Here is a 21,303-nt window from a genome sequence, read left to right on the forward strand (position 1 = left end):
TAGGCAAGAGTGTGTGGCAATGGATAGCCGGCTATGTACAAACACCACACAAAACTGTGGCAAACATGCGAGTCAGAAAGAATATAAAGGCGAGAGAGAGGAGAGACCAAACAGCAACTAGAGACCTGCAAGGGCAAGCCCAAAACATGCTGTGCAAAAGTACAGCGGTGTTGCGAGATAAAAGTGCATCAAAAATATAGCTTTCATTTCGACAAGGGTGTGCTAGTAGACAACAGAAATAAAAATGGTTAGTACGGAACACTATGTGACAGGATGTAATCGAATACTTAGCTGTCCAGAAAATTATACAGGGCGGCGGGAGGTGGAGTGGAAGCGCAAGTGTGTGAATAGAGGGGGTATTATGTATAGTGAGATTTTAGAGGGATGAGGAGAAGAAAAAGTTTTGGAGGGAGCGAAATCTGGCCTGCTTTTTATGATTCAGGAAGGGGGGTTTCCTCTGCCTCCCCTCGCTCTCATGGGGCCTAAGTTGCACTGTGAGTTTGTCGCCAAGCCGCCCCTCAGCGAACTCAGTGTGGACAGCTCACGGCAAAGCCTTGAGGCGATAAGAAAAAATCTAAAAATATATTTAGGAGCTGCCATGAACAATGGCAACACATCGCGCAGCAAAATACGCTGCAGCAACATGTTAACAAATTTGGAATGTAGGTCGTTTTAGCAATATATTTGGCTCTGATAAAAAGGTATGATGGCCATTGTTTGCCATGACTGTGTCCCAACAGGGGGTACGCAGCTCACCATGTGGGTCTGAAACAAGCAGCTTTCTCTCGCTCTCTCGCTCTCGCTCTCACCCTCTCAAGAGTGGCCAAGTCCCGAACCACACAGCCCAGCCCGGAACTGGAAAAAGCAGTATGCTGAAGCTGCTGCCCAAGAGGCTGCCACAGGAACAAATGCACCTGTTCCTAATGCCACCAGCAGGTGGGTTTATAAGCCCGTTGAACCTGGCAAACTATCTGGACTCTTCCAAACAGCATTTGCCTTCGACTCTATTTACTTTACTTTCACCGCATTGAATAACAGTGCAAGCTTACCATTTTACTTGAGTTTTCATTCCTAACCTCGTATTTTATCATTCTCGTACCATGGAGGCTATTGCCCAGCATCCTCCTTTGCTCATCCTCGAGCATATCATCCATTATCTTTTGCCTGAGTTTCTCAATGACTCATATGATAAGGAAGCCATATATGATGTCAGCAAACCCCTAACACGCGTTTGCCGTTCATGGCGCCAGTTTTTCCTTAGTTATGCATTCCGTTACGTACATGTGGGCACTCAATTCAAACCGTCCCTCAAGTTAGCTTATGCGCTTGGCACCTGTGACCTAACAAAGGAGGTCATAGTAATGTTCAAAACTGCGACTATATTTAATGGCTCCGCTTTAATCCAGCTTAGGCAATGCACGCCGGCTGAAACTTTATTTCCACATATTGAAGTCCTCTCCTTTACCTTTACTGGAAAGCGCGGTAAGCTGAAGCAGGATGATAAGCTACAGCCAATCCACATATTCACTGATGAGCTCATGCACATATTCCCTGATATATCTTCCGTTAAGGTGATACGGGATGGGGAAGCTTCGCAGAGTTGGTCCCCTTATCATTCACACAAACTATTGGAGCGCCTACTAACCGGAAGATCTGCCATTGACTGCACCGGATATGTTTTGAACGCAGCCTTACCATTCTCTCAAAGCTCGACCCCGCTACAAAGTTTGGTCACCAGTGGGAGCACTAAAACAAAGCAAGTGTTCACCTTTATCCGCAGAAATTGGCAGTCGCTACAACGGCTGGATCTTGACCTCAGTGCACCTAACCTCGTTGAGCACATCGTATCCGACAGCGATGGCACAACTGTCACGTATCCTGAACTTCATAAGCTTCGCCTAAAGACTTGTGAACAAGACGCTACCACTGCATCGCGCCCGTCATTCGATGGGATGCCATTCCCCGCACTGAAATCCCTGGTTGTCCACGGCATCTATCCGTTTTCCGACGACACTTTGCTACGCGGATCCGGAGATTCGCTGGAATTCCTGGACATGTGTATGTCGGAGAGTGACATCGACATGTTTATCGAAGCTGGCATTCTGGACGAGGGTCGGTTCAAGGCGCTGCAGTGCGCGAGACTCGGGGAGTTGTTTGAATGGCCCAGCCAGGTATATGGCAATCGTGTTTCGCGTATACTCGGGGCATTCCACAGGACGCCAGTGATTGACCTTAGCGATGGGTTCAATTTCAACTATTCTGTTCTTCAGTCGCGTGTTGACAGTTTTGCGCCAACTCTCCGCGTCCTGGACATTCCTGGGGTGAGGTGCACGTATGAGCAGATCCTTGAACTGATCGGATCTCTGCCACTCATTCACAAGCTTGATGTGACTTGTGCCAAAAGCGTCGACCTGGGGGATGCCAATTATGATACAGAACTGATGGAGCTCGCCGATAAGGAGCGCCTGGTGTCATGGGATGCCAAATCCCACTTTGGCTGTGTTTACCTGGATATGAACACTCGTCCCATTGCCGGTGCCTCGGGTCCCCCTCTATCTCTGACTCTGAAGGAATTTCACTTACGCGTAGACCGGGGTGCAGGCTGGCTTCAGGCTGTAAGGCTGGCGGTCATTCTGGCGTTGCGGTGCCCGAGCATCCTCTCTTTCCCCAAGTTTTTTGCCAATGGTGTGACCTTGTTCCGCTCCCATCTTGTTGAAATGGGTCCCTTCGTTCAGCTTGCGGACTACTTGAGCCGTGACCGCACCTAGGCTTTTGGAGCCGCTTTTTCATTTCATTCTCAGTTTATTTCTGATGCCCTCCACAATATATCGACAGCCAGGCATTTATTATGCGGATATGAGGTATTGGCTACCTGCTTTGTTTTACCGGTTGGTATCACCATATATGTAATGAAACGTTGGCAAGAGGCCTATGGATATCCACTTTGCCTATTTTAAGCGGCTACAGCAAAGCCTGGAAGCGCCACAGAGACTATTACCGGGCGTCGGTAGCTTTATTATCCACATTTAATGCTTGTCTGTATAACCACCGTTGATCTCAGGCGAGCAGGGAACCACATTTGGCTTCAAAGGCCACAGGCTTTCAGAGTTTTATCGTTGTGTGCCAGGTGAAAGATATATTAACTACTGCTTGGAACACACGTAGAGGTTGCTTCCCTTTTCTAATTACTTTTGCTCGTTCTACTAGATATCTAAAAAAAAGTTGCTTGAGAGATAGACCATTGGCGGCCTGGAGATTTACTCACAAATGTAGACGTGCATTCTTAGAGCCAAGCGTAGAACTGCAGATGGAAACCGAGTGCTGTGCGTACACCTGATGGTAACGATAAGCGCGATGTGGTGTGAGGATAGCTAGTTATTCCTTCCTGGTTCAACAGTCGTCATTGGGATTGAGGCGACAAGCATATTGTTTAAATAATATGCGAAAAGACTAATATGTAGCTAATCGATCAGACCCCGTACCAGTACTAAGGGCTCGTCGCACGGCCCATGGTTGGACATATCTTATGCTAGGTGTAATCTCACGCTTGTAATATTAAGTAGTGGATATATAGATACGGCTCAGACAAGCACATTGCCCTCGCGCACGCCAATAACATTGATGAACCCATTGCCTTCCTCAAACCACCAACCCTCGTTCCTGAGGACCTTGACAATCGACGGATGGATCCGCGGCATGCCATCAGTCGAATGGGTTCCGAGCCCAGTGATGATGTGCAGTGGGTGCGATTTGCGCGAGGCCACGTCAGTGCTCTGGTTCTGCAGGTGCCACAGCGTGACCTCCTCCTGCACCAGCGCAACAGCCTCGGGCCGTGTCAGGCCATGCAAATCAATAGTGTTCCTGTCGGTGTGCTTCATTGCTGCCACTGTTGCCTGGGCCGCGCGCATATTCCAAATACGCGCACGTGCATCACATTTGTGGCCCTCAATTGAGTAGTAGAGCGCTGTCGCGCTGTGGCTGCCAGCCTTGGTCCGCTGCGTGTACGCCGCCGCTGCCTTGCGGTACAGCTCGTTGCGCTTATCCAGCTGGACCTGCGCTTTGCGGCGACAGTACGCAGAGTCCACATGGTGGTCAGCGATCCACTCGCGAGCTTCGCCAGAGAGCGCTGCCATTGGAACGCGCGCCAGCGGGTCGTGTGCGTTTACGCTACTTGAGCCAGACCCAGCAGCTGTCAGGCGGTGGTTGGCTAGATCATCGGCGCGCCGCCATTTCTTCGACTTCTTTTTGCCATTGGTAGCCGCTGCAGACTGGTCCTCGACTGCCTTCAGCACCTTAGTCACTGCGTCATCAATATCAATGGCCTCTGCTGCGGCATTGCGCAGCACCTCATCGTCGTGATCTGGAAACATCTGTCTGAGCTGACTAATGAACTCCGCAGTCATGCTTGGGTCGTGCTGGGGGGTAGTTGGCGCAGGTGCTGAGTTCCTGGCACCCTGAATCGGTCTACCTGTGGGCTTCTTTCGAGCAGAGACTTTCTCTGCAATCTCGGCGAGCTTCCCCACGGTTGCGTCAATGTCAGCGCCGCATTCATGGTATGTGGTCCGCACGGTGCCCACCGCAAGATTTGGGAAGATGTTGCTGAGGGACCGCAGCTCCTCATTGATTTCGCTCCATGCGTTGCTCGGCCCTTGCGCTGTCTGGTATGCTGCACGCGCAAACTGCGACTTGGTCTTTGCGTGGCTCTCCCTGTTTTTCGACTGCTTCTTTTTCTTCTTCTTGGATTCTGCCCCTGCAACTGTGTACTTGGACTCAATATCTTCCAATGCGGTGCTGGTGAGGTCAGCAACTCCTGCTTGCTTACCGCGACTGACTTCTGAACCCTTTCCCTGAGCAGCATGCTGGTACTGCAGGTTCTCAACACTCTCGAGGTCGTTGTATAGCGCGTTGCTGATAATGTCGATTGCCTCTACTGGATCCGCCCGGAAGTCGCTGCTGTCCGTCTGGTAAACTTCATTTGCCTTGGTGCGCAGGTAGTCCATGCTGCACTCGGGGAAGCATGCCTGCAGAAATTCCAGCAAGGTGTCGGCAGACGTAATCGCATCAATACTAGGAGCACATGTTGAAGCTGTCGCTGTCGACTGTGGGCCTGAGTTCTGCATGTCCACTGACCATGTCTCAGACTCTGTGACTGTTAGTGAAAATGGCACACTGCTGAGCTCGGAAGACGTGAGTCCCATGTCCGAGGACGAGTACGAATCCAATGAGTCCTGGTGGCTCACTGCCTCACCTGCAGGTGGGTCTGTGCCGCTCAACATGATGACGATGTTGCGGCATTTGGCCGGGTCGTTCCTCTGCTCAGACCAGATGGCTCGGATCAGGTCGCAGTCTACTAGTTTGCCGAACTCGGCAAGCAGGGATTGTTCGGTGATAGCTGGTGGGGTCATGGCGAGTCAAAGCAGTGCGGCGGAGATGTATCAGCGGTGGGTTGAATAGGGTGCTTGTGCATTTACTACGTTGAATTAATGGTGAACAAGTGAAGGAAAGCAGGTAGAAAAGCAAAGAGCGTGCCAAAGCCACTGTTTTGTTCGCCCACATTTTCTTTGGGCCGAAAGTGCTGATTTTCGCGTGCGAGTTAAAATTTTTCTTTCCCTTTCCTCCTGACACCTATTTTGAATTTATTCTCTCCCTTTCACGATTGACACCACAGCGCTGCTTGGGTTCTAGGGAGAATTTCTACCGCATTTCAGAGCAACCACAGCCAATTTCACAATGGGAAAGCGAGTAGCCGACAAGCAGCTTACGCAGCTGAATCACGATGAAAGCGACAGCGAGGAAAGCGCCGGCAATTTCGAAGGCACCTTCCGCAAGGCAAATGAAGAGGTCCTGGCCACGCGCGTCATTAAGAAGCCAAAGTCGCGGCTGCGGGGTGGTCCGTCGGCCAATGCACCCACATTGCCCACAAACTCGTTTGCGGGTTTTGGATCGACAACGCCAGCAGCTGACAGCAGTGCCGATGCCGCAGAGCCACCCAAGAAGAAGCCGACGTTTGCTGGCTTCTCCTTTGGCAGTACCGTGGAGAAGAAGCAAGAGGAGGACGCGCCGAAGCCGGCAGCCAGCTCATCGGGATTCAGCTTTGGTTCGTTCAATCAGTCAAAGCCTGCTGAGGCGGAATCAAAACTAGAGGCCGGCTCTGGATTCAAAATCGGGTCGTTTGGCCAGGCAACGACCGCTGGGAACCCAGCCATCAGTCCATCTGGGTTCGGCTTTGGTGGCCCTGCTCGCAAATCCGAGGACAACAAGCCGGCAGCCAGCACGTCCGGGTTCTCCTTTGGAGGATTTGGCAACTCTAAGCCGGCAGAGGAGGCGGCGAAGCCTGCGACTAGCTCTGGGTTTAGCTTTGGAAGTACGGCAGCCAAGACAGAAACGTCTAAGCCGGCAGCTAGCTCATCGGGATTCAGTTTTGGCGCGCTTGAGAAGCCAATGCCTGCCGAAAAGACTGCCGAGACGCCTGCAAAGCCCACTACCGGTTTCTCGATGCCTGCTTTCAAGCCGCCCACTGCTGCGGATGCGTCTAATTCTGGGTTCAAGTCATCGATATTTGCCAGCCAGGCAACAAAGCCCACCTTCTCCTCGTTCGTACCACCTGCAGGTAGTGCACCAGCTGCCCTTGCACCCAAGAATGATGAAGTCGAGAGCATGGACGAGGACCGAGACGAGGAGTACTACAAAAACATCCGCGGGCTCAACGTGTCGATTCAGAAGAAGATTAACGACGCTGTATCCGCCAATGCCTTTGTCAATCTGACACCGCTGCTGGAGCAGTACAAGAAGCACTGGGACGCCATCAACAAGCCCGCTGCAGGTGTACCAGTGAGCGATACCAAAATGGTGTCGCCGGTCAAGCCTACTGCACCTGCTACGTTCGGGGCAAAGCCTGAGGAGGCGAAGAAGAGCGAGGAGAAGCCAGTGCCGGCCTTTGGAATTGCTGCTGCCTCGAAGGAGTCAACTGACTCGTCGCAGCCAAAGTTTGGATTCAAGGCGGCTGTGACGTCGCCTGCAAAGCCGTCGTCGGGATTTAGCTTCAGCTTCACAAAGCCCAGTCCCGCCAGCGCGGCACCAGCCGATGACAAGCCCAAGTTCTCATTTGGATTCTCCAAGCCTGGTGAGGCAGCCCCTGCTGCACAGGAGAAGCCAAAGTTCTCCTTTGGCAGCATCGGCCAATCTGCAGCAAGCAAGCCTGACGAGAGCCAGAATGCAGATGATGACGCCGCAAACGATGACGAAGAGAACGTGGATGAGCCGCCCAAGAAGCCCACAACGGCCGGCGAGGAGGGCGAGACCACGGAGACCGAGACGCGCTCCAAGCTGTACAAGTGGGATGCAGAGGCAAAGACATACAAGGACTTGGGCATCGGGATCTTCAAGGTCAAATCGTGGAGTGCCGACGGCGCAAAGCGCGCACGGCTACTGTGCCGCCAAGTCGGCTCAGATAAGCTGACGCTCAATGTGTCGGTGTTCCGGGAGATGGTCACTGACCACCAGGACGGCAAGAAGGAGGTTGTAGTGATGGTTATTGTCGATGGGAAGCCTGTGCGGTACCTGGTGCGCGTCAAGACCCCCGAGATGGCCAAGGCGCTGTATGATGTGATTGAGCGGGTCAAGGGCGAGCTCTGAGTGAGCAGATTGCATTGTGTGGGATCGGTACATCAAGATATATTTAAAACTCATTTCGAAGTATTGCCGGTGCAGTTTAGTGTTGCTGATGCTACTGAATGCAGACATCACCAGGACATGGGATGTTCAGGCTGAATGGACAGTGGTAGAGGGGGTTCGACATCATGCAGCATCACAAAGCTGACCATAATTGCACATATCCTTAAGGAGGGATGGTTCGTAAAACTCTGGCTGATTGCTGGTTATCGATTTGTACACTCGCGCATCAAAGCACACTCCAACTTTTCTTCACACTTACATACATACTGAACCATGAGCAGCGGGGGAAATAAGCACATATCAATTGCCGGCGTGTCCAAGGAAGCGGTCAAAGATGATGTTGACATGGGGATCAGCATTGCAACATCGAGGGCCGACTCTGGCAACACCGGGATTGCGATCAAGTCCTCATCAGGGACAGCAGCGACAGCAGCGACAACAGGAACAAGCATAAAGGGAACTTCGCAGGAGGCAGAGAAAGGAGGGTCTGGTATGTCTCTCAGCAGCGGAGCAGCTAATCCAAATTCTGGCGAGACTGGAATCGCCATAAAGTCGTCTGCATCTGCTGTCGGCCAAAGCATCAAGGGCAGTGCCAAAGAGGCTGGCAACGACGATGTAGAAATGGACATTGGTAGTGATGTGGTACAGGGTGAGACTGGCAATAGTGGAATCACGATCAAGTCGGCGGTAGCTCCTGAGTCGGGCTCAGCAATGGACACATCTGTAACGCCTGCCAAAATTCCTAAGGTGACGGCGACTGACGCACAGTGTTCGGTTGAGGGGTGGGTAGTGGTTGCCACAGGCGTACACGAAGAGGCACGCGAAGAAGAGGTGCTGGACTTTTTCTCCGACTACGGCAAGGTGCGCGGTCTGCACCTGAATCTTGACCGCCAGACCGGTTTCGTAAAGGGCTACGCGCTGGTCGAGTATGAAAAGCTAACCGAGGCTGAGGCAGCTGTCAGCCGGGGGTCGGGCAAGCGGTTCCTTGGACAGGCTGTCCAGGTGGACTTTGCGTTCATCAAAGACACAGTTGCCGACAGCGAGGCTTCCATGAAGGGCGGCGAGAGTGACGAAGAGGAGGGAACATTGGAGGACAGGGTCCATGACAGGCACCCGCGCAGAAGGACCCGGCAGGAGTATCGTCCGGATCCACGGCAGAGCCGGCAACGCGAGCTGTCGCCGGATCGCGGGTTCTAGGCTGGTTTCATCTGAGGAGCCCAAGCTGCATAACTGTTGACCAGCCAGGCAAAATGGCGTGTCTTTTCTGAGCTAGCTGTCTGCACGAATACGAATAGAAGCCATACGAAATCATCTACAGCCTCTTTTTCTCCACGCTATGTCGTTCCGCTTTGGCCCGCTCATCATCCCGCAGTCCCAGGTGTTTATGGTCTCCCGGCTGTCGTACGGGCTAGTCAACCTGAAGCCGGCGGTGCCTGGACACGTCCTGGTGGTTTCGCGCCGCCCTGTCACCCGCTTCAACGATCTCTCTGCTGACGAGGTCACTGACCTGTTCCAGCAGGGCCAGCGAGTGTCAAGGCTGGTAGAGCGCGTGTACAAGGCTGACAGCCTGACGCTCGTGATCCAGGACGGCAAGGAGGCAGGCCAGTCGGTGCCGCACGTCCACCTGCACATTCTGCCGCGGCGCAAGGCCGACTTTGCAAACAACGACGATATCTACGATGAGCTAGGCTCGAGAAAGCGGGTGAGGGGCGTGGACAACGACGAGCGCGTGCCCAGGAGTGCGGAGGAAATGGCCGAGGAGGCCGAGTTGCTCCGCAGCGAGCTCGGCGAGTGGAGTTCAGACGCCAGCACACTATCTGATGGCAGAGCGTCCACATGACCTGGAGGCAGGCCGACAACTAGCGAGCAGATCGGATAGAGGGCGAGCGGCGCCTTTGGCCTCGCTCAACACACCGTCCTCTTTCCGCTCGCTTATCTCTACATCTTGCTCTTTTGCTGTCTTTTTTAGAAATGCTAGCCAATTCCCGCACAATTTGGAAACTGCCACAGCTTGCGCTCTTGGCACGGCGGCCGCTCCACGCACAGCACAGCCCCCTGGCCTTCGCCGCAAAGCACACAGCAGGCGCCGGCACTATCGACGGGCGGGTCGGCACAGTTTCGCCGCACCGGCACCACCTGGTAGTCTGCAACTCTCGCTCCAGCGAATGGCCGTCCAAGATCGAGGGGCTGAGTCCCGCCATCACAGCGCTTGCCCGCGGCAGTGTGCGGCTGCCTGGACGCGCCATGGTGACGCTGTCGGACTTTGCCCCACTGCCGCGCAGGCACGGCGGCTGCTCATGCAGTGCGCCAGCAGAGCCCGACGTGCCGGTAGAGGAGAAGTTTGCAAAGATCGACGTCGCAGTGTTTCCGCACGGGCTGGTTGCCGAGCAGCTGGATGTCGATGGCGTGCAGAAGCTGCTGGAGTGGCTGGGTCACGATGTCCTGCCAACATCGTGGACATCGACAGACACGGGCTTGCCGCAGCCGCAGTTTGCCCACCGCTGGCTCGACATGAACAAGAACCGGCACATCTTCATATGCACGCATGGCTCACGCGACCAGCTGTGCGGTGTGCACGGAACGCAGCTGCTGCGTGATGTGCGCGCGCTGATCGCGGATCATGGGCTGGGCAAGCATGTTGCGGCATGGGAGACGTCGCATGTGGGCGGCCACAAGTACGCGGCCAACGCGATTGTTTACCCGCGCGGCGACTGGTACGCGACATGGTGCGACAAGTGTCGCGGCGAGGGTGGTGCGCCGGTGGCGGACACTGCTGGTCGGACAGATGCGCAGGCGCTGCTGGATGCTGTCACCCGCGATGCCGTGTGGTGGGAGTCGTGGCGTGGAGCTGTAAATATGACCAAGAACGACCAGATTACTACCTACCGGAGGAACTACCCTGGGCTGTCGGCGCAAGAAGCGGAGCACGACGACTCGGTATGGACTCCTCAGGTCCGGGCTCGGCATGGGGTGTATTGAGGAATAAATGGACTGTTGGCTGCTCGTAGTGCGTGGCCCAGAACGGACCCACGGTCGATGTGGAACTGGGCCAGATCACATCTAGAGCGATTTCAAGTGGGCCGGTCACGGCAGCTGCTCATCATACAACCCGGAAATTGCCAACTGGAGGACTGCTGGGCTGGTGACCATTTCGTGGCGGTAATCCTGGTGCGCGTCCCTTGTGCACGAGGTCTCAGCATCCGCCGGCTCAGGATGGTTGTTTGTAGGTCATGACTCAGGGATGCAAGTGCATATACCCGCGTTTGAGCACAAGCGGACGGGCGGGCTCTGGCGGTTCCAGCTGCAAGAGGACTTGCAAAGAGAAGAGGCAGCGGACAGTGGCAGACAGGCGAAAAGTGGATGCTGTTCACGAATGCATCCACCATCGATCCGCTGCCGCTTGTTTCAAGCATGGGTTCTAGCAGCATCAGCGAGGCTACCAGGGTAGAGGTTCTGCCATCATTCGTGCAAGGTGACGTGCTCAACGGAGGCGGGTACCCATGCATCCTGAGGATCCCAACAAGATATCTGGATTGCGTGTCGGTCAAAGGAATCAACCACGAGCTGACGTTTGATAGCTTTGCCTGTCAGCTGGAAGGGCTGTTGGTTTTTTTTTGATAAGGTTCGCCATCTTGGACTGCACCTTTGACGTGGCCAGAGTCCACCGGTGCCCTATGATCCGAATGACTACGTCGTGGAGTCTCTGAATCCTCATCCTCTCCAGACAGACCACTCCACTCAAATTCATCAGGACATATGCGAGTTGTTTGAGTCGCCACAGCTGGGTTCACTGGAGGCAAAGACCGATTTCCAAGGTGTTATAGGCATCGGCCCTCGAACCATAGCTAGCACGAGTTCGCTGTTCATCGGTGCGATATGCATGTGCAATGTGGTGCCGACTAGAGCTCAGGAGGTTGATACTTTGCGCTTTTGTAGGACTGAGCTGTTTGCCGAGGATGCTACGCTTGCTGGGATGCGCTTTACTTTTCCTCGCCTCCTCAATATCATTATTATATACTAATACGTAACAATACACTCTGTCTTCACTGTGAAACTTTATGCTTTTAATGAATAGTATTATATACAATGCCCATACCTATTTGAACTCATTTTGAATATATGTGCACGATGTAGAAAACCAGCATATAAGGGTTTAATATATCCAAGTCTTGATACAGCCAACAAAGAAAGCACCCGAAAGTACAGTCTAGGAATCCAAATAAAGCTCTCTCTTCTCTGGGAAGGATTTTAGCAGATTGTGGAGCACACATACACGGTCACTAGCTACACCACATCCCCTAAATCAACTGATGGTGGACCACGACAGAACAAAAAGCTGTCCGAAACAAACGAGCCAATTTCCACAGCAAAGCAGAAGAGAGGCTAGATTTCTTGTGTCAAAATAACAACATGACCATCATTCATTAATGTATCCAATTAGTTGTTTTTTTTTTTATCTAACATTGAGTTATTAATTGTCAGTCTGAGTATGTGATGATCAGAATGCTATGCCTGATCGAACACATTCAAAGCGTGTTTACCAGCGATCTGATACTGTTTTTACATGCACTTCAAATTATATTTATTGCAATATTATCTGCTGTTGCCAATCTCCGTTGCGTGAATACATCATGACAATGCTACACAGGTTTTCAGGATATCACCGAGGCATCCACTACTGAATGAATAATGCATGTCTTTTAGGCGGGCGGCTGGTAGGGTCAGCTGCCACAACAGGGATTCATAAAGGAAAATGATCTGAACTGACTAAGGTACTGGGCTCAAGTACCTAGTACATAGTATATTATAGTTGCTGATTGATTATTCAAATATTGTTACATAGTATGACCGATTATTCTTGCATTAATAGTGTTGCGCGCCCGATGCGGCTGTCCCTGACATCGACATGTCAGCCGAATCAGGTGACAGAAATCCAGGCGTCAACGAGAGCCCCGCTACAGCCTACGATATGGAGGTAGAGTCTAGCCTCTGATAAGTCGCACAGATGGCAGTATTAAAAACTCCCCTGCGCAACTCGTCTATTCCCTTTTCTCTCTTTTCTTCAGTATTAAATATACATTAAAAAACCCCTACATAGTCGACCGACACAACAATAGTACTAGTTTCCTCTCTAATATTGGCCAGGAGCCAATGGAGCCAATGCAGCTTGGGAAATCTGGATATAATATCGGCTGGTAATGCTGCTGGATTACGCCTACTTGGAAGCTGCGTCACATACCGCGCGCGTATTACCTACTATCCTCGAACCCTAAGACTGCAGCTGTACTTTGAACACTATCGATGCAGTATATCCGATCATCTAGCTCAGCCAGCCAATATCTATCATCCTAACACATTTCCCCTATTATTAATGAGACATCCACCTTGGGGTGTTCTTTGCTCATGAGGTTGCAAATTAACCGGTGTTGTTACGACATTGATATGAAATATGTATTTGAACATGCGCTCCTTTCGAGTTGCCATTTGCAGGAAATCAGCTACACGCTCAAGGTAGGCTGTGTTTTCTACCTTATCTTTTGGTTCTCATATTGCTATGTCCACTACGTGCAACTGCTCATGTTTAGCAATTGGACAAGATTGAAAGTTGCACGTAAATTATAATACAGGTCGTGTTTACCACAGTGGAACCCATCCTGGATACATAACAGCCAAGTTTTCTGACGACGTTGCCTGCTGGATCAACTTATCGACTTGCATGGCCACAGTCAGTTTCTCGTTTTTGTCAAAATCGGTACCCTGTAGTTTGCTCGCGATACGGGTGAGGATAGCCATAGCCTTTGGGTTCCCAGCCTGCCACTGCATGGTCCTGTGGCCAGCAAAATCGGCCATCCTGGCCATGTCAGATGTGCACATCCTTTTGTCGGGCCGACTGCCATATTCAATCTTGTCACTGTCGCTGCTCTGGGAAATTTGCCACTCCTCCGGCGGTTCCTGTTTTTTCAGACCATGCTGGGACGACAGATTGCTGGCACTGCTGGCTGTGTCCTGTGTATACGACCACGACACCAGCGGGTCAAACACAAATGTCTCCAGCACAGCCATCAGCGAGTCGCGGTTTGCCCTCAGCACTCGCATCGTAAGTCCAGCGGTGATTTTAAACGTGCCCTCAATCGAGCCGACCTCCATCGGCATGACCACCATGCGGGTCAGGCGGAACGGCACCGTCTCCGGGAACTCCTTGCGCTGCGACGCAATCTCAAAGCAGTCGCCGAAATCGATATGCACAATCTTGCCGGTCTCGGTGTGCAGCATGATGTTGGTCAGGTGGCGGTCGCCCAATCCCAGGATAAATCCAACGATCGACAGAACCGCCGTGCTGCGCGTGTACTGTGTGCGGCGCTCGAGCCATTTTTCGGCGCTGGGCGCCTTGTACCACATTGCACGCTGCAGGTCGTTGCCGGGTGTATTTGATAGCGCATACTCGAACCCCTCGACCTTCTGCAGAGCCGTTAGCGTGTCCCAGTTCGGTGCAAACTGCAGCACCATCTGGCGCTCTAGGTTCAAGGGCAGGCTGTGCGCGCTGCGGTAGCTGCGGATAATGTCAGTCAGCGACTCGCTGTTCGGGTAGAAGCCGATCAGGCCGGTGTTGGACGACAGCGGGATGGCTGGGTACCGCTCGATTGCAAGCGCGCGTTGCGCAGTCTCCGAATCATTGTTGAGCAAAGAGTTTACCAGGCCGAAGATTTGCATGACGCGTTCGTCCTGGCGCATGTCGTCATGGCCTTTGAGCAGGAATACGTAGGTATGGCCGTCGGATCCATAAATATGCACGTGCCGGGGGCGCTGCTTCGTGTCATACATATCGACCGTGGGCTTGAATGATGCAATGCGGACCAACGGCATGTCTGGGTCGTATGTGCCTGGCACAGCCAGCTGCATGTCGCAGCAGTCGAGCAGCACCGGTGCTGTGTCGCGTAGCGCCAGCGGGCAGGGTCTAAGCATCATCTTGTTGGCCTTGACAAAGATCGCATGATATGCGGTCCATACTTTCTCAATCAGCGCTTTTTTGCACCGCCCAGGCTTGCTGGCCAGGTACTGCGCAGTGTACTCCTCAGCCGCCGACAGTTCGCTGAAGCACGCCTGCACGAAATGGTACTCGCGCACAGTCTGAGGGTTGCGCGCGCGCTCATGCAGCGGCGCCATGACGCGGATCATGCCAGGAATGTCGTTTTGCTGAAAGTAGTGCTTTGAGGCAACATCGAGTGCGTCGCGCCACATTTCTGGAAACAACAGCGCCAGGCGGATCAGCTCGCGGCTCACCACCTCGGTCTCCTCGACCAGCACAGGTGTCCGGTCATGCAGTTTCTCCAGCACAATCCGAGCCGCCTGCCCGCGGTCGCTGTTTTCTGAGCGCGCTGCCACATATAGTGGGAGCAGGACGGCCTGCGGGTACTGCTTGCCGATCTCGGCCAGCAGCCACTGGATCAGCAAGCTAGTTTTCTCAGGCTGGATGTGGATGCGCGCCAGCAGCTGTGGAATCACCTGCAGCCAGGTGCGGATCGAGACCGTATGGATGCCGTCCTGCACTGCCTGCACTACCAGCGAGTGGTGCGGGTGGTTGAACCACACGGTCAGGAGCCGCAGTGTATCCTGCAGCGTCGTGTCCTTTTTGGCCAGCTTGATGGCGCGGAAAAAGCCGTTCACTGCCGGCACCACGTGCCTCTCAATGGCATCCTCGGGTACTGCATCGAGCTCACCGGTCAGCTTCTGCGTCTCGTAGTAGTGCTGGGACGCCAACGAATGCCACGCCTTGTACCACTTGCTGTGAAGAACTGTTGCTGCCTGGTACGACTTCAAGACCAGCTCATCAGCCTTGGTGGCGTCTGATGCTGCTGCACTAGTCATTCTACCTGGCACCAATCTAGTCTGTGAGCCTAGGACCGATTTGTGTGCTGCTGATTCACGGCTATCAGGCGGTGGAGATAGGGGGTATGCTTCATTCGCGCCCAGTGCCGCCTTGCGCTTCGCCTCATGTCCCAGATTTGTGTCTTGCAGGAGGCTGGTAAGCCACTCGGCCCTCTTGTACAAGAGGCGCGCCAGAAGCTGTACTAGTCCTAGGTCAGAGCTACAGGCGCCACCAGATGTCCGAGAGCCAGCAGCACCAGAATGATCAAATAGCGCGTGCGGATGATCAATGTCAAAGCTGAGCTGGGCTGTGTACTCCGCAATGCATTGGTCCAGTCTCTGGTATGCGTCCTGGCAGTGGCTGTTTGCCCACAGGTACTTGAGATATGTGTATTTCAGCAGAGGGTGCTGCGACGTGCTGATCGACTCGTCGAGCTTTTGATCCGACAAGAGCGTGCTGAACTCGCCGCCCACCACCTGAACGCTGTCCTGTGACTCGCGATCCGCAGCCCTCGCGCATTCGTGCATATAGCCAGATTCGTCACTCACCAGCACGCAGAGCGCATGTCTGGCAATATTCATCTGCCTGGTCTTGCGACAGAGATTAATGAATTTTGCCCACACTTCGAGGTCCTGGATGGGCCTGATTGCCAGGCTGTGGATCCAGAGCAGGCGCCGCCACGTATTGACATCATATGGCACGCCCTGCATGCGCAGCCTCCATGTCTCGGCAATCGCCAGCTGCCGCTCGCGGTTGTTGTGTGCGGCACGAAACTCCATAACCTCCTCGAGCTCAGTCAGCATCTGGCAGCGGAACACATGCGCAAACCCACGGCTATACGATTCGGCCAGATGCGAACTAAAGTCAGTCTCGAGCTCATGCCGCGCCAATTTAATCGCCCGGGCGGCATCCGTGGTTCTATTACGGAACGCAGCAATGAGCGCTTCGCTGAAGCTGCGCTCGCCGCCGGCGGTGGGCAGGGATGGCGTGTATTTCTCAAGACCAGCAAGGTCGCCCAATGTCCAGGACATGTTGGCGCCGATGTGTGCGATGCTTGGATGGCGGTCCGGGGAGATATCCTGGAAGAGCGGGATCAAGCGTTCCCAGTCAGACAGCTCGAACAGGCAGCGCAGCTTCATGGTGGTGGTGGCAGTGGTCGGCCCGCTAATGTGTTCCTGGCGGTCGATGATCTGCAGGGCCCTGTCCCAGTGGTGCAGGCGCACATGCAGCTCCGCGCTCTCCTTGACCCCAGGCTGCCGTGTACGTACGTAATCAAGCATGCCAGTGGCAGCATCATGCAGCTCCAGCCGCGTATTCAGCGCAATAAGCCGCTCGGCTGTCTCCTCGGTCTCCTCCAGAGCCCATGCAGTCTCCTGGTAATGCAGCTCGCGCGCCACAGCATGGCAGCGACTAGCACACGCGCCCAGCAGCCCAATGTCGATTGGCATGGGCTTTTCGTCGCGCTCCATGTACTCGGCCAGCGCCAGAATCACCTGCAGGAGCTCTGCAGGCACAGTTTCGTTCAGCACAATGTTCTGGACTAGCGCAATGAGCTCCTGCTGCGGCGGTCCGGACAGCTCGGTCCAGCACGACATAAAGGCGGCGTTGAATAGGCGTGCGGCAGTGGCATTGTGTGTGAATGCCAGGGGAGCGCAGGCGCGCAGGGCCGGCGACGATGACTGCCGCAGGAACTCGGTGCTGAGACTGTGGAGCCACCCAAGCCAGTCCTCCCGCGACTGGCACTGCAGGGCCATCCGCCATATGCGCTGCAGCGCAGCCACATTGACCTGCAGATTGTCGGGGTGCCCAAGCGGGAATGCAGGTCCGTCAGCATACAGCATCGGCTGCTCCGGCACCGGCTCCTCAGCAACCAGTCGGCCCAGGAGCAGACTGCGCGTGTACTTTGTGTATCTCTCATGCGTAATCCCTGTGGCCTTCAGCGCACTAGCGATTATTGGCAGGTAGTGAACAAAGTCGTCTTGCAAGCGCATAGCCAGTGTGCAGAACACATCCATGATTGCTGTCTGCAGGGACCTTATTGTCGCATGATGCAGCATGCGCACCAGCGTCAGGACGATGCGCGACGCAAAGCCACGGCAGTCAGCCGACGCAGCAATAGCAGCGGTGGTCTTCAGGGCCTCCTCGACTGCACGCAGCGGCTGGTTCTGCACATTAAGCAATTCAATGAGCCTTGGCAGAACCGCACTCACGTACCTCTCCAGGCTTGGGCCAAGGATGCGCAGGGCGTGGAGTGCGCGCTGCGTGGTCAGCCGCAGGTCGCTCTTGTCAAGGGCGATAATGGAAAGCAGGAACGTCACTGTCGCTGAGCAATGGATGCCGAGGTCGCCTGCCATTGCCACATAGAGCACCTCGATGAGCTCGATGGTCGCAGTCTGCCGCTGCACGCTAATGCTGGGACCGGACTCTAACAATTTGAACATGGGCTCGACATACGGCCGGATCAGATCCCGGGCGATCATGACGATACGGCCCAGATTCTCAATGTAGAAGTGTGCCTGGTCGCTGGGCGCTGCGTCCATGGCGCCCAGAATAGCCGGCACAGCCACCTGCAGGTGGTTCTGGCTGCCGTTCTGCAGTGCATTGAACATTGAGGCCAGCGCCTGTACTGCCTGCCGATAGTGTACTGCCTGGGCAGGGTCTTGGAGAATACGCACCAGCGCACTGACTGCGACAGAAGCATAGTACGGGTTGTCGGTAAATGCCGTGCCGTACGAGTCTGTTGGGATACCGCCCTCCAGCATCTCGCTGGGTTTAATTACAGCCACCTCCATGACGTTGGGTGCTGCGTATTTCTTTCCCGATAGCTTCGTCGCCCGCCTACTGAATGAGTGGGGGTCAATCGCTCCCAGGGCACCGATAGCACGCAGTACTTCAAGGCGGATCTGTTCGCTCGCATCTGTCCTGAGCAACTGCATCAGCGAAGGCAGCAGTGTCGGCTGGGCAATAAGCGGCTTGATGACCAGGCCGCTAAATGTCGCGCAGCTGCTTAGCGCCTGGAGCCCCGCAAGCTGCCGCGCTATATTTGTCTGGTCACCCAGCGCCCGCAGAATGCCCTTCAACATGCTACCCATATGCTTCGCCATATCCTTGCCGCTAGCGCGTGCCAGCGCTGCGGCAATGTCCAACTGGCTCCGGCCCTCATCCATGTGCTCTTCAATAACGCGGTAGATGCCCGCGACATGCGGCTGGACCCAGTCCTCGGCCGCCCGCACCGCTACTAGAAGCAGTCCGGCACACTCGCGTCGCTCATTGCTGCTCTGGGCGTGCTTGAATGCAGTCAGCAGTTGCAGCAGCAGATGGCGGAGGAGCGGCATCACATGCGCGGCATTGGTGGTAGCCAGCCGACCGATAATCCCAACCACAGCCAGTCGCACCTCAGACTGCTCGTCATTAAGCAGCGTCTGCAGGGTGCGCACGGAGGCGGTGCGGCTCAGGTGGAAGTCCAGACAGCGGCAGTTTTCCAGTGCACGGACAGCTGTCAGTCGCACTTCTGCATTAGTGTCCATGACGGATGTGGAGATAAGCTGGTCCGCCAGGCTACTGGCCACATCGACGCCGGCACCGAACAGCATATGAAACATAGTATTGGACGTGACGATATGCGAGGATGCGTGGATGGCGGCGATGCGGACACTGGGCAGCTCGTGGGAGAGCAGCGCGAGCACGTCCTGGCGCAGAAACAGCGACAGGTTCTCGCATCCAAAATCAAAGCTACCAAGCGTATTGAGTGCCAAAACAAGCACCTCTGGTGCTGCTGTAGCATTGGCCGCCAGCCATGGCCGATCATTAGAGCTAGCCTTCATTCTGTGGGCAATGGCTGGCATCGAGTAGTGCCGTGGTGTAAGGCCCTGCTGCAGCTCAAACGCATCAATGCCCGGCTGCCGCGGCCTGAACGGAATTCCAATCAGGACCATTGACAGCATATCCAGCAGGCGCTCGCGCACGCCATTCGCCAACTCATCGACCTCGACCAGGACCGCCAGTGCACTGCACAGAGAGCTGCTCAGCCCAACTGCACACATCTCATCGAGCAGGCCATCTGCATGCGGTACAATTGCAGGACCGACCGCCTGCGCCACCTGCGCCACCGCCACCAGCGCTGCCTTACTCGACCGCTTCTCAATCGCCGTGTGGATTGCCTGGATGACAGGCTCCACATACACAGCAAAGCTGTCACCGCAGCTGACAGCAATGCCGCCAAGCGCCCGGAGCTCTGCTTCGCCACCCTGCCTGATCAGCAGCCAAACCGCCTTCGCCAGCAGCCCATCGGAGCTGTGTGCACTAAACCCCTGGGGGCTGTACTGTGCCAGTGCTGGTAGCAGTGCAATCGCACGGTCGTGGGAATCCGGATCACGTGCACTGGCCATCCTGATGGCCAAATCGCCGGCTGCCGCAAGGTGGGCTAGCATGAAGCTGCCGCCGTGCTCAACCAGCGCCTGGCAGATCAGCAAGGCCGCAAAGTCATCCCTTTGCTGCATTTCCTGGAACAGAAAGTTGTGCCAGAGCGCAGGGGCATCGCGACTGGCTACATGGGCCAGGCCAGCCTTGAGCGCCAGCGCAGCAGCCTCGCGCACGCCCCTCTGCGGGCTGTGGAGCTGTTTGGTCACGCACGGCAATGCCTTGAATGCATATGCGCGCATGGCCGAGGGCGCACCAGCGAATGCCTCGGTGAGCACGTGCAGGGCAGCCACGTAATGTGTGCTAAGCGGATTATTGAGCCATGCCAGGCTGCGGGAAACCTCTGATTCCAGCAGTGCGTGGGCGCCAGCCCAGCGCTTGCTGATGAGCTTGCGCAGGAGCTGCGCGGCCTTTGCAGACACTGCGTTGTCGGGGTTGCTGAGCAAGGTCTTGACTTGCAGGGATATCCGTGTGTACTGGTCGACCTCTAGTGATGCCATGTCGGCCAGCGCCGAGAGAATTTCGGTGCATGCTAAATGGTCGATTGCAGAGGACGATCCCAGCAGGGTTTTTGCCATGGCCCCTAGCTTGCTGTACAGTGCACTGTGCGTGCCGTATTTATCAACCGCCTCTGCGGTGTTGAGCTATATAACAAACTGCCATGTTGAGCAAGCGGTTAATGTCCCCAACGTATGCTGTGGTTGATATATGCATCATACCTGTCTATGTAGCTCTTCAGCTGCCGCCTCGCGCTCCTTCGCATCTCTAAAAAAATACTGACAAAAAACCATTAGCTCGGTTGTCCTTCAGTCTCTTTTGTCTTTTCCAAAAGAGGCTCCTTGCACGCTTTATGTGTTTGCCACGTACCGAGACTTTAGCCGCACCAGCAATTCGTCCCACTGTTCGCCAATTGCCGACTGCATAAAGTTGTGAAATGAGCTCTGCTTTTTTATTCTCTTTTAATATGGACTTGTGAATGAGGTGAAAAATACTACTTTAGAAGAGACAGGGGAGAGAGGAAAAGGCTGGTCAGCTGCAGTGTATTTGGAAACGACCCCCAGGACACCAAAAACCTGAGTAGCTGCGCCATCTCCAGCGATATAAATATCTCCCCGCATTGATACCATCATCAGGCGTATCACCCACGCTGCCGTTTCCTTTTTTCATATTGCTATTAGTCTATTCCAGTACTATATAAAGGTACACTGGCCTGGTGCTCTGAGCTCCATCATTGGCACTAGTGACCATGTGCTGGAATGGCTGAGTACGGAAGCCTTGAAGTGAGGGGGGGGGAGACATTACATTAGGGCACCAGCTGAAAAACATTCAAACCTACAATACCC

At 54.5% G+C, this 21,303-nt stretch overlaps 7 protein-coding genes across 7 annotated transcripts; 5 read left to right on the forward strand and 2 right to left on the reverse strand.

Annotated features, from left to right (window-relative positions):
* The first annotated feature begins 788 nt into the window (after nt 1-788).
* DL89DRAFT_267872 (uncharacterized protein) lies at nt 789-2,863 on the forward strand. Its single transcript, XM_040887696.1, has one exon. It carries the CDS (start codon nt 1,101-1,103, stop codon nt 2,766-2,768), a length of 1,668 nt encoding a protein of 555 aa, XP_040743384.1. The 5' UTR covers nt 789-1,100; the 3' UTR covers nt 2,769-2,863.
* Nucleotides 2,864-3,371: 508 nt separating this feature from the next.
* DL89DRAFT_267873 (uncharacterized protein) lies at nt 3,372-5,505 on the reverse strand. Its single transcript, XM_040887697.1, has one exon. The coding sequence runs from the start codon at nt 5,403-5,405 to the stop codon at nt 3,582-3,584; it is 1,824 nt and encodes a 607-aa protein (XP_040743385.1). The 5' UTR covers nt 5,406-5,505; the 3' UTR covers nt 3,372-3,581.
* A 36-nt stretch (nt 5,506-5,541) lies between these two features.
* On the forward strand, nt 5,542-7,791 carry DL89DRAFT_164890 (uncharacterized protein). Its single transcript, XM_040883719.1, has one exon. It carries the CDS (start codon nt 5,731-5,733, stop codon nt 7,633-7,635), a length of 1,905 nt encoding a protein of 634 aa, XP_040743386.1. The 5' UTR covers nt 5,542-5,730; the 3' UTR covers nt 7,636-7,791.
* Nucleotides 7,792-8,430: 639 nt separating this feature from the next.
* On the forward strand, nt 8,431-8,697 carry DL89DRAFT_213548 (RNA-binding domain-containing protein; the record flags this gene model as incomplete). Its single annotated transcript, XM_040884247.1, has 1 exon — nt 8,431-8,697. A coding segment is annotated over one exon (267 nt), but the record flags the coding sequence as incomplete, so codon positions are not given.
* A 229-nt stretch (nt 8,698-8,926) lies between these two features.
* Nucleotides 8,927-9,514, forward strand: DL89DRAFT_316999 (HIT-like protein; the record flags this gene model as incomplete). Its single annotated transcript, XM_040891082.1, has 1 exon — nt 8,927-9,514. Exon 1 carries the CDS (start codon nt 9,011-9,013, stop codon nt 9,512-9,514), a length of 504 nt encoding a protein of 167 aa, XP_040743388.1. The 5' UTR covers nt 8,927-9,010.
* Nucleotides 9,515-9,645: 131 nt separating this feature from the next.
* On the forward strand, nt 9,646-10,653 carry DL89DRAFT_293317 (uncharacterized protein; the record flags this gene model as incomplete). Its single annotated transcript, XM_040890380.1, has 1 exon — nt 9,646-10,653. One exon carries the CDS (start codon nt 9,646-9,648, stop codon nt 10,651-10,653), a length of 1,008 nt encoding a protein of 335 aa, XP_040743389.1.
* A 2,197-nt stretch (nt 10,654-12,850) lies between these two features.
* On the reverse strand, nt 12,851-21,292 carry DL89DRAFT_284207 (uncharacterized protein). The gene is made up of 3 exons (XM_040889770.1): nt 20,828-21,292; nt 20,680-20,725; nt 12,851-20,604 (listed from the first exon to the last, which is right to left on the reverse strand). The coding sequence occupies exons 1-3, from the start codon at nt 20,881-20,883 to the stop codon at nt 13,309-13,311; spliced, it is 7,398 nt and encodes a 2,465-aa protein (XP_040743390.1). The 5' UTR covers nt 20,884-21,292; the 3' UTR covers nt 12,851-13,308.
* Between the last annotated feature and the right edge of the window lie 11 nt (nt 21,293-21,303).

Source organism: Linderina pennispora, assembly GCF_002104995.1.
Source record: "Linderina pennispora strain ATCC 12442 chromosome Unknown DL89scaffold_7, whole genome shotgun sequence".
NCBI classification, from domain to species: domain Eukaryota; kingdom Fungi; phylum Kickxellomycota; class Kickxellomycetes; order Kickxellales; family Kickxellaceae; genus Linderina; species Linderina pennispora.

What these genes read in the sequence shown, in the direction of transcription:
- DL89DRAFT_164890 (XM_040883719.1), top strand. Translation starts at nt 5,731, where the DNA reads ATGGGAAAGCGAGTAGCCGACAAGCAGCTTACGCAGCTGAATCACGAT.
- DL89DRAFT_267873 (XM_040887697.1), bottom strand. Translation starts at nt 5,405, where the DNA reads ATGACCCCACCAGCTATCACCGAACAATCCCTGCTTGCCGAGTTCGGC.
- DL89DRAFT_267872 (XM_040887696.1), top strand. Translation starts at nt 1,101, where the DNA reads ATGGAGGCTATTGCCCAGCATCCTCCTTTGCTCATCCTCGAGCATATC.
- DL89DRAFT_284207 (XM_040889770.1), bottom strand. Translation starts at nt 20,883, where the DNA reads ATGCAGTCGGCAATTGGCGAACAGTGGGACGAATTGCTGGTGCGGCTA. An exon ending in CTGGTGCGGCTAAAGTCTCG is followed by an intron (nt 20,726 to 20,827) that starts GTACGTGGCAAA and finishes GTATTTTTTTAG; the next exon opens with AGATGCGAAGGAGCGCGAGG. An exon ending in CTGAAGAGCTACATAGACAG is followed by an intron (nt 20,605 to 20,679) that starts GTATGATGCATA and finishes TTTGTTATATAG; the next exon opens with CTCAACACCGCAGAGGCGGT.